Source organism: Ammodytes marinus (genome assembly GCF_949987685.1).
Source record: "Ammodytes marinus genome assembly, chromosome: 6".
Lineage (NCBI taxonomy): Eukaryota > Metazoa > Chordata > Actinopteri > Uranoscopiformes > Ammodytidae > Ammodytes > Ammodytes marinus.
In genome coordinates this window covers 18772123-18788955 of record NC_137235.1, presented here as the reverse complement: position 1 = coordinate 18788955, position 16833 = coordinate 18772123, and the positions used below count along the sequence as shown (strand labels likewise).

Here is a 16833-nt window from a genome sequence, read left to right as displayed (position 1 = left end):
GCTCAATGGTAGGAATAAAGCTTAATTTTTGCCCTATGGTCGCGCCAGAGATGCCCCTCTAAGTGACCTCAGGGCAAGTGTGGAAGTCCCATTAGCCAACAAGTGGTCTGAATAAAGATTTCAAAAAGGACACTTATGCACTCCAAACAAACGGGCAGGAGAATTTGCTCTACTTGCACCCCCATCTGCTGTAAACATCTGCAAAGAGGAGCCCCTGAACCTATGCCAGGAATATATCTTTCATTTCAGCGTTCACAAAAATAAGCTATAACTACTATCTCTTCACCTGCTTTTGTTGTTGTTTCTGCTACTTCCTTAAGTGTAAACGTCACTTTTTCAGATATCACCACGGACCTGTTCAGATTGCATTTCTTCTTTCTTTCCACCCCCCCTTGCGTCAGTGGTGTTGCATTACTGCCACCTTCTGGTCCTAGTTAACTCCTACAATGTATTTTTTGTTGACATTCCTTATTAGCCCAGTGCACTTGATAAAAATGACAAGACACTTCCTGCCCTTTCCTCTTTCAGCACAATCCAGTGTTTTGTTTAACCTCACTCCTGCTTGCCCTGATCTTTGCATTGCCTCCACCATGTCCTCTCTCTATGAGATATATTTTCTGAGTATCTGTTCTTCTATTTCTGTCCCTTGACAATGTATAGCTACATAGTCCTGTTGGATGTTTTCCAAGAATGAGGAGTCTCGTTCAAGTTAATATTTCTTCCTTCCTATTCTCAGTCTGGCTACTGCCTTTTTCTTAGGCTCATTCCCGAACAACGGCATTTATCTACGGAGGAGACGCCCACTGACCAATCGAAATACACAATCAAAATAAAACCTTTTGGTTTTGGTTGATTTGACCATGGCAAGTGGAATCACTCCATAACTATGTTACATATAGAACTATATTACTAAATCTGTCTTTCTTGCCTTAGCTCTTATTCTTCTGTAATAACAATTATACCGCAATGCTCCAAACACACATCAAAGAACGATTGAAAAAGTAAGAAAAGCTAAGCCAGTCAAAATGATGTTCCTATATCAATCTGCTGACCAAATTGGAAGTCAATTTATAAAGTAGTAAATAAAAATTATGGGACATTATGACAGTAAGTCAAGTATGAGACACAAAACTTTAACTCTGCATCTATACAATTCTGACATAATTCCCATACTGTATCATAATTCTTTTTTTTTTCTTTACATTTTTTTTTTATTGTAGTTATCAGTTTAAAGAACAAACAGTGAAAACAAACGCACATAACATACAGAACTGTATCATCACTTTAAATGTGAATACATCAAAATAACTTTCTCATTCTGACAATTTTGACTTACTATGAGAACTAATTCCTCATATTTATTATCAATTTTTCTATACTGGCAGAAATAGGCTTCCCTACATTTGGCTTGCACGCTTTGATATTTTATTTGTTTATCAATTCATCTCAATGGTTTCATAAAATCTAAGTTACACAGAATCAGATTTGATGATTCACGTGACTTAAAACTGTACTGACCGTTACTTTCGTCAACCTATCACATACAAAGGACAAATGGTTATGCCAGCTTTGTGCTTTAACAATAACACAATCCTCCTCAAATCCGGGACAAGCTTTGTTTTCCTTCATTTCTCTCCACTCAAAGATCCTGTGCTTGACTGTTTATGTGTTCACAATTGACGGAAACATGTTTCCTGACTCAGGAAACATGTGACACTGCTGAGTACACAACAGCCGCGTACATCACATCCATTGGTAAACATTAACTATAAAATAAATGCTTTATCTTTCACTTCAGCTGTCTTTATCGAATTAAATACTATCTACAAAGGATTTGTTAATGGGCTGTATAACACATGGGGTAGCGTGAGACAACCCAATTTTATTAGTCAAATAATCACAAATTTGTAATTGTTGTCAATAAAACTCCCTAGAGGAGCCAGACTGTTTTGCTCATGACTCATTCAAATGTACCTAAGGCTGATCAATATTTGGAACCGTCAGTGTACAAATAGTACTTTTCCCTATTTGGACGCAACACTGCAGTAGTGCGTGTACACCTACACAAATACACTTACACTGCTGGTCCCAGAAGTTGTGGGGAGCTCAAGGGTGATATTCAGTTGGGAAGCCTTCATGTTGAAGGTTACATTTCCTTCAAATCTCACTGTTTATGTTGTCTTTTGTCATTCAGCCTGGAGAACCTAATTCTATTTTTTTAGGTGAGAAATTTTGCTCTTTTAAAGGCAACAAGCAGGAGGTAAAACATGACTTTATTTGGACTATCATATTTTGTTCTGGCTTTATCCTACTTCTGTGCGGTTTATAGCAGACCAGCAGGTAAGTTCATTGATTCAAAGTATCTAAACAGTTTTGATATCTTCACTTAAATTCTTCAATGTCAGGTTATGGTTCACTAGTTCACTAAAATATTTATTCTTTGAAGTAAGATTCTTAGACTCTTTAACCTCTGAGTTTTCTGAATTTAAATAAAAAACAAAAAAAATTTTTGAGAGTCAATCATACAGATGATAAACATATGCTTACACCCATGCTCATAAAATCGTAAATCAAATAAATAGATACACACAGGATAGTAAAGATACTCATTGCATTCTACATACAGTCATATGAAAAAGTTTGGGAACCCTTCTCAGCCGGCATTATAATTGACTCTGCTTTCACAAAAAAAATATAAAAGTGGTATGTCTTTAATTTACCAGGAACAGTTAAGTACTGGGATGTTTTCCAAACAAAGATTTTTTGAAAAGCAGTATTTGGTTGTATGAAATTAAATAAAATGTGAAAAACTGGCTGTGCAAAAATATGGGTACCCTTGTGGTTTTGTTGATTTTAATGCCTGTAACAGCATGTAAAACTGATGACTTTAAACACAAAGTTGGTTGGATTATGTTGTTAAGCCTTGAACCTCATATAATTGTCTGTTTAATCATGAGAAAATGTATTTTAGGTGCCTAAATGCAAGTTGCACTTCTCTTTGACTCTCTGCTGAAGTGAGACAGAATGGGATCATCAAAACAGCTCCCAAAAGATCTGAAAAACAAAAATTGTTCATTGTCAATTAACGGGGATATTGTCTCATAACTCTGATCAGTAACATTTTACAATAAGGTACACAAAATTGTAGTTGCTACTACATACCTACTACATAGATATGTGTTACCTACTACATAGGTTTTTTTTGTGTTACCTACTACATAGGGTTTTTTTGTGTGCTACTTAACACATAGTTTTTTTTTGTGCTACCTATGTGTTAGGTAGCACAAAAAAAACCTATGTAGTAGGTAACACAAAAAAAACCTGTGTTAGGTAGCACAAAAAAAACCTAACACATGGGTTTTTTTTTGTGTTACCTACTATATAGGGTTTTTTTTGAGTTACCTACTACATAGGTTTTTTTTGTGCTACCTAACACATAGGTAGCACAAAAAAAAACCCACAGTCCCCTCCATAAGTATCGGAACAGTGAGGCCAATTCCTTTATTTTTGCTGCAGACTGGAAACATTTGGGTTTGACACCAAAAGATGAATATGTGACAATAGCTCAACATTTCAGCTTTCATTTCCAGGTATTCACATCTGGATCTGATACAGAACTGAGAAGATATAATTTTTTGAAACGGAACACAACATTTTTAGGCAAGCAAAAGTATTGGAACAGATAGACTTTAAATAAATTAAAGTGAATAAACCGTAATATTTTGTCGTAAATACTTTGCTTGCAATAACTGCATCAAGCCTGTGACCCATTGACATCACAAAACGTTTGCATTCTTCTTTTGTGGTGCTTTTCCAGGCTTTCACCGCAGCCTCATTCAGTTGCTGTTTGTTTTGGGGGGTTACTCCCTTCGGTTTCCTCTTTAGCAGGTAAAATGCATGCTCTATAGCGTTTAAGTCTGGAGATTGACTTGGCCAGTCTAAAACCTTCCATTTCTTGCCCCCGATGAACTCCTTTGTTGTTTTTGCAGTTTTTTTGGATCATTATCTTGCTGCATGATGGAGCATCTTCCAATCAGTTTGGTTGCATCTTTCTTTAAATTGGCAGACCGAATGTTTCTGTAGACTTCTAAGTTCATGTTGCTGTTGCCATCATGTGTTACTGTGTTGTTGTCAAGATGAACCTTTACCAAAGTGATGGAAAGGCTAAAGTTTGGAGAAAGAAAGGATCTACTCATGACCCCAAGCATACAAGCTCATCTGTGAAACACGGTGGAGGCAATGTCATGGCTTGGGCTTGCATGGCTTCTTCTGGGACGGGCTCATTATTCTTCATTGATGATGTAACACATGATGGCAACAGCAAAATGAACTCAGACGTTTACAGAAACATTTTGTCTGACAATTTAAGGAAAGATGCAACCAAACTGATTGGAAGATCCTCCATCATGCAGCAAGATAATGACCCAAAACACAACAAAGGAGTTAATCAGGGGCAAGAAGTGGAAGGTTATAGACTGGCCAAGTCAATCTCCAGACTTAAACCCTATAGAGCATGCATTTTACCTGCCAAAGAGGAGACTTAAGAGAGTAACCCCCTAACACAAACAGCAACTGAATGAGGCTGCGGGGAAAGCCTGTAAAAGCATCACAAAAGAAGAATGCAAAAGTTTGGTGATGTCAATGGGTCACAGGCTTGATGCAGTTATTGCAAGCAAAGGATTTGCGACAAAATAGTAAGTTTTATTCACTTTAATTTATTTAAAGTCTATCTGTTCCAATACTTCTGCTCGCCTAAAAATGTGGTGTTCCTTTACAAATAATGATATCTTCTCAGTTGTGTATCGGATCCAGATGTGAATACCTGGAAATGAAAGCTGAAATGTTGAGCTATTGTCTCATATTCATCTTTTGGTGTCAAACCCAAATGTTTCCAGTCTACAGCAAAAATAAGGGAATTGGCCTCACTGTTCCGATACTTATGGAGGGGACTGTATGTGTTAGGTAGCACAAAAAAAAAACCCCTATGTGTTAGGTAGCACATAAAAAAAACCTAACACATAGGGTTTTTTTGTGTTACCTACTATATAGGGTTTTTTTTGTATTACCTACTACATAGGTTTTTTTTTGTGCTACCTAACACATAGGTAGCACAAAAAAAACAATGTGTTAGGTAGCACAAAAAAAAAAAACCTAACACAGGGTTTTTTTTGTGTTACCTACTATATAGGGTTTTTTTTGTGTTACCTACTACATAGGTTTTTTTTGTGCTACCTAACACATAGGTTTTTTTTGTGTTACCTACTACATAGGTTTTTTTTGTGCTACCTAACACATAGGTAGCACAAAAAAAACCTATGTGTTAGGTAGCACAAAAAAAAACCTAACACAGGGTTTTTTTTTGTGTTACCTACTATATAGGGTTTTTTTTGTGTTACCTACTACATAGGTTTTTTTGTGCTACCTAACACATAGGTTTTTTTTGTGTTACCTACTACATAGGTTTTTTTTTGTGCTACCTAACACATAGGTAGCACAAAAAAAAACCTATGTGTTTGGTAGCACAAAAAAAAAACCTAACACATAGGTTTTTTTTTTGTGTTACCTACTATATAGGTTTTTTTTTGTGTTACCTACTACATAGGTTTTTTTGTGCTACCTAACACATAGGTAGCACAAAAAAACCCTATGTGTTAGGTAGCACAAAAAAAAACCCTATGTGTTAGGTAGCACATAAAAAAACCTAACACATAGGGTTTTTTTGTGTTACCTACTATATAGGTTTTTTTTTGTGTTACTTACTACATAGGTTTTTCTTTTGTGCTACCTAACACATAGGTAGCACAAAAAAAAAACCTATGTGCTAGGTAGCACAAAAAAAACCTAACACATAGGGTTTTTTTGTGTTACCTACTATATAGGTTTTTTTTTGTGTTACCTACTACATAGGTTTTTTTTGTGCTACCTAACACATAGGTTTTTTTTGTGTTACCTACTACATAGGTTTTTTTTGTGCTACCTAACACATAGGTAGCACAAAAAAAACCCTATGTGTTAGGTAGCACAAAAAAAAACCCTATGTGTTAGGTAGCACATAAAAAAAACCTAACACATAGGGTTTTTTTGTGTGACCTACTATATAGGGTTTTATTTGTGTTACCTACTACATAGGTTTTTCTTTTGTGCTACCTAACACATAGGTAGCACAAAAAAAAACCTATGTGTTAGGTAGCACAAAAAAAACCTAACACAGGGTTTTTTTTGTGTTACCTACTACATAGGTTTTTTTTGTGTTACCTACTACATAGGTTTTTTTGTGCTACCTAACACATAGGTTTTTTTTGTGTTACCTACTACATAGGTTTTTTTGTGTGCTACCTAACACATAGGTAGCACAAAAAAAACCCTATGTGTTAGGTTTTTTTTTGTGCTACCTAACACATAAGGGTTTTTTTTGTGCTACCTAACACATAAGTTTTTTTTTTGTGCTACCTATGTGTTAGGTAGCACAAAAAAAACCCCTATGTGTTAGGTTTTTTTTTGTGCTACCTAACACATAAGGGTTTTTTTTGTGCTACCTAACACATAATTTTTTTTTTTGTGCTACCTATGTGTTAGGTAGCACAAAAAAACCCTATGTGTTAGGTAGCACAAAAAAACCCTATGTGTTAGGTAGCACAAAAAAAACCCTATGTGTTAGGTAGCACAAAAAAAAACCCTATGTAGTAGGTAACAAAAAAAAACCTATGTAGTAGGTAACACATATCTATGTAGTAGGTATGTAGTAGCTACTACAATTTTGTGTACCTTATTGTAAAGTGTTACCCAAATGTTTCCAGTCTACAGCAAAAATAAGGGAATTGGCCTCACTGTTCCGATACTTATGGAGGGGACTGTATGTGTTAGGTAGCACAAAAAAAAACCCTATGTGTTAGGTAGCACATAAAAAAAACCTAACACATAGGGTTTTTTTGTGTTACCTACTATATAGGGTTTTTTTTGTGTTACCTACTACATAGGTTTTTTTTGTGCTACCTAACACATAGGTAGCACAAAAAAAACCTATGTGTTAGGTAGCACCAACAGGGTTTTTTTTGTGTTACCTACTATATAGGGTTTTTTTTGTGTTACCTACTACATAGGTTTTTTTTGTGCTACCTAACACATAGGTTTTTTTTTGTGTTACCTACTACATAGGTTTTTTTTTTGTGCTACCTAACACATAGGTAGCACAAAAAAAAAACCTATGTGTTTGGTAGCACAAAAAAAAAACCTAACACATAGGTTTTTTTTTGTGTTACCTACTATATAGGTTTTTTTTTGTGTTACCTACTACATAGGTTTTTTTTGTGCTACCTAACACATAGGTAGCACAAAAAAACCCTATGTGTTAGGTAGCACAAAAAAAACCCTGTGTTAGGTAGCACATAAAAAAAACCTAACACATAGGGTTTTTTTGTGTTACCTACTATATAGGGTTTTTTTTGTGTTACTTACTACATAGGTTTTTCTTTTGTGCTACCTAACACATAGGTAGCACAAAAAAAACCTATGTGTTAGGTAGCACAAAAAAAAAACCTAACACATAGGGGTTTTTTTGTGTTACATACTATATAGGGTTTTTTTTGTGTTACCTACTACATAGGTTTTTTTTGTGCTACCTAACACATAGGTTTTTTTTGTGTTACCTACTACATAGGTTTTTTTGTGCTACCTAACACATAGGTAGCACAAAAAAAAACCTATGTGTTAGGTAGCACAAAAAAAACCCCTATGTGTTAGGTAGCACATAAAAAAAAACCTAACACATAGGGTTTTTTTGTGTTACCTACTATATAGGGTTTTTTTTGTGTTACCTACTACATAGGTTTTTCTTTTGTGCTACCTAACATATAGGTAGCACAAAAAAAAAACCTATGTGTTAGGTAGCACAAAAAAAAACCTAACACATAGGGTTTTTTTTGTGTTACCTACTACATAGGTTTTTTTTGTGTTACCTACTACATAGGTTTTTTTTGTGCTACCTAACACATAGGTAGCACAAAAAAACCCTATGTGTTAGGTAGCACAAAAAAACCCTGTGTTAGGTAGCACATAAAAAAAACCTAACACATAGGGTTTTTTTGTGTTACCTACTATATAGGGTTTTTTTTGTGTTACTTACTACATAGGTTTTTCTTTTGTGCTACCTAACACATAGGTAGCACATAAAAAAAACCTAACGCATAGGTTTTTTTTGTGTTACCTACTATATAGGGTTTTTTTTGTGTTACTTACTACTTAGGTTTTTCTTTTGTGCTACCTAACACATAGGTAGCACAAAAAAAACCTATGTGTTAGGTAGCACAAAAAAAAACCTAACACATAGGGTTTTTTTTGTGTTACATACTATATAGGGTTTTTTTTGTGTTACCTACTACATAGGTTTTTTTTGTGCTACCTAACACATAGGTTTTTTTTGTGTTACCTACTACATAGGTTTTTTTGTGCTACCTAACACATAGGTAGCACAAAAAAAAACCTATGTGTTAGGTAGCACAAAAAAAACCCCTATGTGTTAGGTAGCACATAAAAAAAAACCTAACACATAGGGTTTTTTTGTGTTACCTACTATATAGGGTTTTTTTTGTGTTACCTACTACATAGGTTTTTCTTTTGTGCTACCTAACATATAGGTAGCACAAAAAAAAACCTATGTGTTAGGTAGCACAAAAAAAAACCTAACACATAGGGTTTTTTTTGTGTTACCTACTACATAGGTTTTTTTTGTGTTACCTAGTACATAGGTTTTTTTTGTGCTACCTAACACATAGGTTTTTTTTGTGTTACCTACTACATAGGTTTTTTTTTGTGCTACCTAACACATAGGTAGCACAAAAAAACCCCTATGTGTTAGGTAGCACAAAAAAAACCCCTATGTGTTAGGTAGCACATAAAAAAAAACCCCTATGTGTTAGGTTTTTTTTTGTGCTACCTAACACATAAGGGTTTTTTTTGTGCTACCTAACACATACGTTTTTTTTTTGTGCTACCTATGTGTTAGGTAGCACATAAAAAAACCTATGCAGTAGGTAACACAAAAAAAAAACCTATATAGTAGGTAACACACAAAAAAAACCCTATGTGTTAGGTAGCACAAAAAAAAACCCTATGTGTTAGGTAGCACAAAAAAAAACCTATGTGTTAGGTAGCACAAAAAAAAACCCCTATGTAGTAGGTAACAAAAAAAAACCTATGTAGTAGGTAACACATATCTATGTAGTAGGTATGTAGTAGCTACTACAATTTTGTGTACCTTATTGTAAAGTGTTACCCTCTGATCTAATCACCTCGGCAATTCAGAAAAAAACGGTGCAAACATTTTTTGTCAAGAGCATCATTGCTTCCGTATGAGAAGCAATCTATTTTAAGAATTAAGTTACGCATATCAGCAGCAACAAAATTATTAAGCTGCCGCTGCACAGCATTGCTGACAGTGTTTTATATTTGCTGTATTATGTAGGCAAGCTATAATAGCCTACTGTGCAGTAAACAGACTGTCGCTTCTTTTAAATGGGGAGTGAAAGATATTAACGTTTGACACATAAGGTGACAGTTTCCATTGTAGATCCTGATTGATTTATTACCAGATCCCTTGTCCTCTAGTGATCACAGTTTAAATTATTATATAATTATATATTCATATTAGGCTATTTAACGAGGGTCGTCTGTGACTTTGTCATCACGCAAGTGAACAGTAACGATCGCGTGCAGCCGCAGAATTACATTTCAACCTGACATAAATAGCCTATGTTCAGTGGCACAGATGTTAAAAAAACTCCTGATAATAATACAAATAAATAATGAGATACATACAATACAATAGGTTTATCAATCTGAATGTAAAGCATGTTCACGATGTGTAAGTGGCTGCATATGAACGGCACGAGGGCTGATAACTACGCTACTGATCAGATAAATGATCGATCAAACGTAAAATCATCAGTACATGATAAAAACATCCCGATGGAGATTTCTATGGAGTGATTTTGCTTTAAACTGTACAGGGTCGCGTTGTGGCAGTGACACTCTTTCTTCAGTCGGAGCTGCAGCGTAAAGTGAAAACGAACTCAGGGTATGTCTAACCACCTCCCGAGCAGGTTAGACCCACGGCGTATGTTGCCGCAGTAACTGACTCTCGGTTGCGCTGAACCTGCTACCTGAAACGGAAAACCCAGAGTTTCCACTAACTCAGAGCAAACAAACTCTGGGTTGCCTCAAAACCAGCTACCTGAAACAGGCCTCAGATTTGAACATGACCCTGATTGTTACTAAAAATAAAAATAAAATCATAATACGATTTGCAATGTCATATTGTTGATAGTAGCGTCAGATCAGAAAACTAATTTATCAATTGTCATGAAGGGCATTGACATGAACATGAATGGCCTGTCATTGAAAGTTAAAATGTTATCTCACTAGGTCAATATAGAACTATGATATTCTTTGCTTCCGTTTTTTCCTAATTTTTGTCGTTGTCAGGTGTCCACCTGCGTAACATGGAGAGCTTCATCCAAGCTGTGCAGCAGGTTGAAGACTCTAACCCTGGCCTATCACCACTGGCTATGGTCAGGGCCATGCAGAGGACCGCTGGCCACGATGATGAGATGACCATCCATTTCTTGGGTTCGTCACAAAATCTCAGTGATGGTGAAGTCCTGGAGACAGCCATTCTGAATGCCACATCCTTCAGCTTTTTTGACAAGGCCATCCACCACATTGTGACGGATTTCGGAGAGGAACGAGGGGTGGTCCTCTCTCCAGATGGCACCACGGTAGCACTTGCACCCTTACTGCTAGGAATCGAATCGGGACTGAAAGCCAAAATGGAGGGGACTCTAGCCATTGCGATCTTCCCTCTCACCTTAGGCAGGACGCTGGGCCTGTCCTTCCTCAGCCTCCAGGACATACCGCCGTCCTATCGCCTTGGACCTAACGGGTGCTGGGACGACGTGGACCACCCTAAAGTGTTCAAGTTGTCTCGGCCTGCCACTCTGGCCACTGATGCTGTTATCAATGGGGGCATGGATGGACTTATACTGGGCATGGACATCAGCAACCTACCTGCATATGAAAGGCCACAGGCCCTCAGTGAGATTTTGAAAGGATACTACAGTTTCACTCTGAATGAGGGGCAGGGTCTTGATGCTGTGAGGGGCCACGTCAGTCCGAGGCGCAGGGAAATCTCTAGATCAATTCTGGAGCCACTCGATCTTCACAGTCAGGTGATGGAGACATTAGCATTAGTCTGGAAGTTGGAGAAGACAGAATGGTTTGCTATGGACACTGGTGTGAGGAAGGCAGTAAAGGACGGATTGCAGACATTTGTGCACAAGTACTGGGGTAAGCTATGAAATGATCAAGAAAAGCACTTGCGCTTCATTATTTCGTCTGTAAAGTTTGAGCAAATCTGCAAAGCAATTCGTCACAAGTTCCTAAGACCCATCGTAGTAGCATTTTAATATTTATTGTGTTCTTTTGACCAGCCAACACTGTTTGGTCTTGCTGAGCGAGACTGGATGGAGGTGATAAGTTGCTCTATAAATGGGGTGATACTTTGCTCTAATATCTGCCTTAATTAATGTTCTTGTTGAATATATCTTATTGTTTATTCCTTGATTCCAGAAATAAACCCACAGAGAATTATCACCAGACTCCCTAGAAGTTTAGGCCCTTTTAGCGTATTTTAGCTGGGAATATGTGATATGGTGAATTAGCAACACATTGAACACATCCACTTTATAAAAATCAATTTTAGTTCATTGGCTTTAATGCACCACCAAAGTCTTTACACTAGAAGGAGATCATATCAGTCAGGCTCTAGACTCTTGTCTGTTTTGAGCGTTGAAAAGATACCCTTGTCGAATGATAAAAGTGGTTTTAGTATTGTAACCCTCATCCTCTCTCTTCTCCTCAGACTGCCCTCAAATCATCTCTCGTTGTCAGTGGGGGGCAAAAGCCCATCGGGGTACACCGATCCCACTGTCTCTGCCCCTCCAGTTCCTCTATGTTCATCACACCTATGAGCCATCCTCACCCTGTTTGTCCTTTCCAATGTGCTCTCGCAACATGAGATCCATGCAGCGTTTCCACCAGGAGGAACGTGGTTGGAGTGACATAGGATACAGGTAACCAACCTTTAAAGGAATAATTTCCCATCGTGGGAAATTAGCTTATTCACTTTCTTCATGAGAGCTATATGAGACAACTTTGATGTCTTTAATGCATTTAGAGAGCTGAATGGAAGGTGAAACAGCTAGCCTACAATAGCTCGCTAGTCTAACTACCACCTTCTCTAAAGGCCACTATTTAGCACATTGTGCAAAACCTGTTGTTTAATCTATGCACAAATACAAATGCAAGATGAGAGTTTGGGGTTTAGCTGGTGGTAAAAACATGAAGATGAAAGACTTATTTTACTTAAACCAAAATGTTTTGTTTTTGACCTTCTATTTTTGTCTTGATGAACCAAATGAGTATGAACTTAATTAGTGAGCTTTTGAGGAGCTGAGGCTTGATGCTAAGCTAGGCTAAACAATTCCTTTCTCCCCATAAGATAGTGTAATTTGCAATTTTCTCTTCTAATGCCGGCAAGATAAGCGAATCAGCATGTTCACCGAAACATCGAACTATTCCTATGAGTAGAGATCATTCAAATTCTGTTAATGTTACTGGGAGAATTCTGCTGATTGTCTTATTCACATGTATCACACTTTATGAATTGGGCATGACTTATAAAAAAACTGCATTATTTGAGTCTCAATATTACCTTTTTGCATTAATGTTAAATTTACTTTGGACCAGTTACCCAATGCTGCATTCAATATTGATCTGATGTAGTCTATCTTTGCGGCCTTCAGCTTTGTGGTCGGCTCTGACGGTTACGTCTATGAAGGCAGTGGCTGGAAGCACCTCGGCAGGCACACCAGGGGTCACAATGAGGTCGGCTATGGTGTGTCAATCATTGGTAACTACACTGCCACCCTGCCTTCTCGCCATGCCATGGACATGCTGCGCCATCGCCTAGCCCGGTGTGCAGTAAATGGAGGAGAACTAGTTGCAAACTTTACCATCCACGGCCACAGACAGGTGGTGACCTACACCACCTGCCCTGGAGACGCCTTCTTTGCAGAAATAAGAAGCTGGGAACACTTCAGGGAATTATAGAACCCCCCCTTGCACTGACATTTTAGGATACATAAACAACATTGTAAATGAGTCCCCACAGTATAATTACTTTCACTGTCTTAATGTTCGAGTTAATCCTCCACACTCTTTTTATGTAAATTACTTTACATTCCCCTTATGCGGTGCAGGATTCATTTACATTTCTTTGATTAACGGCCAACTAAATGGATCTGTGTGGGCATCTTCACGTCAGGCACCAATGGGTTACACACTGGTTTCACACTGAGACTCAGGCAAGTAAGGGCTCATTTAAAGACAGAGATTGTCAGGCATGTAAATTGGAATATCAAAATACTTGTTGTGTTTTCCCCATCAAGTGAGATTATTTTGTTTAAAGTCCCAAGTCAGCAGGACAGAAATAGAAACACTTCATATATCCCCTTTTAGGGTTTGGAATATGACCAAATTATAATGAGATGGAAATGAAAGGTCATTGTTTCTAATACCTGTCTTGTTCATTTGCTTTCCACTAGCAGGATTAATTGGATGGTAGAAAGCTGGCAGAGAGGGTGTGGAGTGTACATCAGAAATGTATTGAGGTCCACAGTGAGCTAAATTTAACTTTCCATCTTCATGAGAAAAACAGTTCCTCTAATGGGTTGAGGAATGTAGAATAATGTGGACAGAAATGTGACACCACCTGTACATTCTGCAAAAGACCGGTGAAAAGCCAAATCATCTTATACAAAATTCCCTGGATTCTGCCTCAATTAACCTCTTTTCATACAGGTGAATTTAAATGCTTTTTGATTGATATATTTTTGAACAGTAGTTACAATTGTACTGTATGTAAATGTGAAAAATGAAGTGGAAGAGTTTTGGTGTAGGGGTAAGTTAATACAATTTCAAAAATGTGGCCTTTTGTAGCATTTTGTGTGAATGCAATGAAAAGTGACCCAAAATGAAGTCCACAATGACCTCTGTTGTGTTGCTTGTGTGAAGAGTAAAAAAAGGTAGTCAACCCAGTTGCAATTTGCACACAGCCTGCCACAGAACATATAGATCATCCGGTTATAGTGAGGGAGGGCTATTTCTTGTAAATCAGCTGCTTTCACCCGGGCCTCTCCCCTTTCTGCAAAGGCAAACCATGCAGGAGGTCAGGGTCCCTCTGCAGGTGATCAAGAGAATTTCAGATGAGATGAGGACGTCGGAGCGAAATAGCGAAACAGAAAGTAAACACAATATAGGCTACAAATATCGCCCTTCCCTGCATGTTTGCACCAAAGATTGGACAGAGGTGTGAGGCTGTGTTTAAATTCTCACGTTGCAGTTTCAAGACCATCGGAAGAAGAATCAGGAGAAATGAGTGAGTGCTTGCTCTATTTTACGATCTTAACATAGACATCGTATGGAAGAAAGTAAAGAAATAGGCTACAATATTGTGCATGCAGAATTAGAGTTTTAAAATCCTATAGGCTACTTTTTTTTTCAACACAAACATAAACCTTAGCTCCCTTTCTTTTAACATTATTGTTTTAAATTATTATTATTATTATTATTTTTTTTAAAGCTCCAGTTAGTTGTCCACAACCGTTATCTCCAGCGTCGCAGCCTCCGAGAGGGTTAGGTGGAGTCAGCCATTCTGGAGAATGTTTGTTAGCAAAAACAGTTTTTGTCATCAGTGAATATCTCCTCACGACCAGCTACCTTTAGGCTACGTAGGCATGGGGGAAAAACCCAGTGTTAGTTATTAGACAATTAGTCTCGAACAGCCAGACCAAACTAGGCAATAGGCTCTGTAATGTTGATATGTTGATGTAGGCTGTCGTCCAAAGTGAAAAATAAATATAAGCTACTTAAAATATGTTTCATGCTATGTTTCAAGTCAGTTTTCATGACTTTGTAGTTTGTACTTTTTAAAAAATGGATTGAAAGTATATTTATTGTACTACTATCCATGGGGTATTCTTACCACACTTAATTTACAATTGAATTAAACTTTTTATAAATACACTACTGCAAAAATATATTATTAGTCCAATTTATGTTCAATATGTTAAGTGCACTTTCAAAACACTTCGCCTTCACAAACCTCTTGCTTCTCACAGAATGTTTTTTCACAGTGCATTTATAAAACGTACACTATAGTTCGATTGTAATAGCGTAGTTAAATGTAGGCTACACTTAACTTTGGCTTTTATTTGCAAGGATTTGTAGATTATTTAACTGTAAACTATTGATGTGGATACGCAGATGTCTTGAAAAGTAATCGTACACACTGAACACTTGCAGGTTACGGAAACATCAAGAACGTGACAACTAGTGGTGCTTCATCAAGCACAGCAGAGGCCGACGGGCTGAACTACTCGGGTAAAAACTGCAGCCTCTAACGCCTGCATTGGCAGTGTTGCTACTGTATATCTATAGGATTGACAGGGCAATATGTATTTGTTGCACTAAAGCCTTATTCTAGTTCTCTGTTTGATTTATCTCTAAAGGTAGGAGCGCATCACACACAATGGCCGAAGAGGATTTTGAGAGAATGAAAGAATACATGCGTAAAATCAAAGGTGCAGCAGATGATAGTGGAATCGACCCCTTTGTCATTGCTGCCATCATCTCCAGAGAGTCCAGGGCTGGAGATGGGCTGGATGATGACGGCTGGGGAGACGATAAAAACGCCTTTGGCCTGATGCAGGTTGAAACAAATACTATGTTTATCTCACATCAACTTTATACAGCATCACATTACAACACAACAGCAGTGTTCATCCCATCTCATTCCCATCTCTGTAGGTTGATAAAATATGTCACAACCCACATCCAAACAGCGAAGCATGGGACAGCTTGAGGCACCTCTGCTACGCCTCAGGGATCTTGGTTGGCTGTATTGGAGATATCAGAAGAAAATTCCCGAAATGGAACAAGGAGCAGCAGCTAAAAGGTTTGTTTAACTGAATCAGTAGACTTCCACAAGCACAAGCTCCCTTCAGACTTTACTTAGCTTTGCTCTCCTTTCCATGTGTCTCTGCAGGAGGTCTAGCAGCCTACAACATGGGCGCTAGCAGGGTCCATTCCTATGATCAGGTGGATGCCAATACAACAGGCAGAGACTACTCCAACGATGTTGTTGCCAGAGCTCAGTGGTATGAAAAAAAACACTCTGAGAGTTGGTGTGGAATTTTTTAATACTAAAAGTGAATGCAAAGACAACAGCATGATATCCTTATCATGTATATATGCCTTAAAGCACCAAAATAAAAGTACAAAAACATTTCATGCTTTGCACTTTGTACAGTAATGCGGCGACACACCAAACACTGTTTCTTAAATTAGACATTACTTTCCAAAATGATACCTCCTGTTGTCATTGAGAAAACACATCACTTTTAAAAGCAAAACACACGCAGGCACGCACCACACACACACACACACACACACACACACACACACACACACACACACACACACACACACACACACACACACACACAAACATGTCTCTTATCTGCTTTTACTCTTTTCTGTACATTAAATTAAAAGTCTCAAAGATTTTGTTTCACAGTCTTATTATTTCTCTCCACCACAAATTTCCACCACACATATCAGTTTGCACTGATCTAATCTACAGTGGCTTGTTTTGTTACCTGATAAGTGTTACACTACTGTGCCCACTGAAGAAGAGCAAAGTTTGAGGGCTTGAAGTTT

General features: G+C 37.6%; 2 protein-coding genes across 2 annotated transcripts; both read left to right on the top strand.

Annotated features, from left to right (window-relative positions):
* Positions 1 to 2267: 2267 nt before the first annotated feature.
* Positions 2268 to 13164, top strand: pglyrp2 (peptidoglycan recognition protein 2; the record flags this gene model as incomplete). The annotated part of the gene is made up of 4 exons (XM_080028818.1): positions 2268 to 2340; positions 10480 to 11340; positions 11915 to 12125; positions 12858 to 13164. The coding sequence occupies 4 exons, from the start codon at positions 2268 to 2270 to the stop codon at positions 13162 to 13164; spliced, it is 1452 nt and encodes a 483-aa protein (XP_079884944.1).
* A 1248-nt stretch (positions 13165 to 14412) lies between these two features.
* Positions 14413 to 16632, top strand: LOC307251914 (lysozyme g-like). Its single transcript, XM_080029368.1, has 5 exons — positions 14413 to 14491; positions 15418 to 15495; positions 15624 to 15823; positions 15922 to 16069; positions 16160 to 16632. The coding sequence occupies exons 1-5, from the start codon at positions 14488 to 14490 to the stop codon at positions 16312 to 16314; spliced, it is 585 nt and encodes a 194-aa protein (XP_079885494.1). The 5' UTR covers positions 14413 to 14487; the 3' UTR covers positions 16315 to 16632.
* Positions 16633 to 16833: the final 201 nt, after the last annotated feature.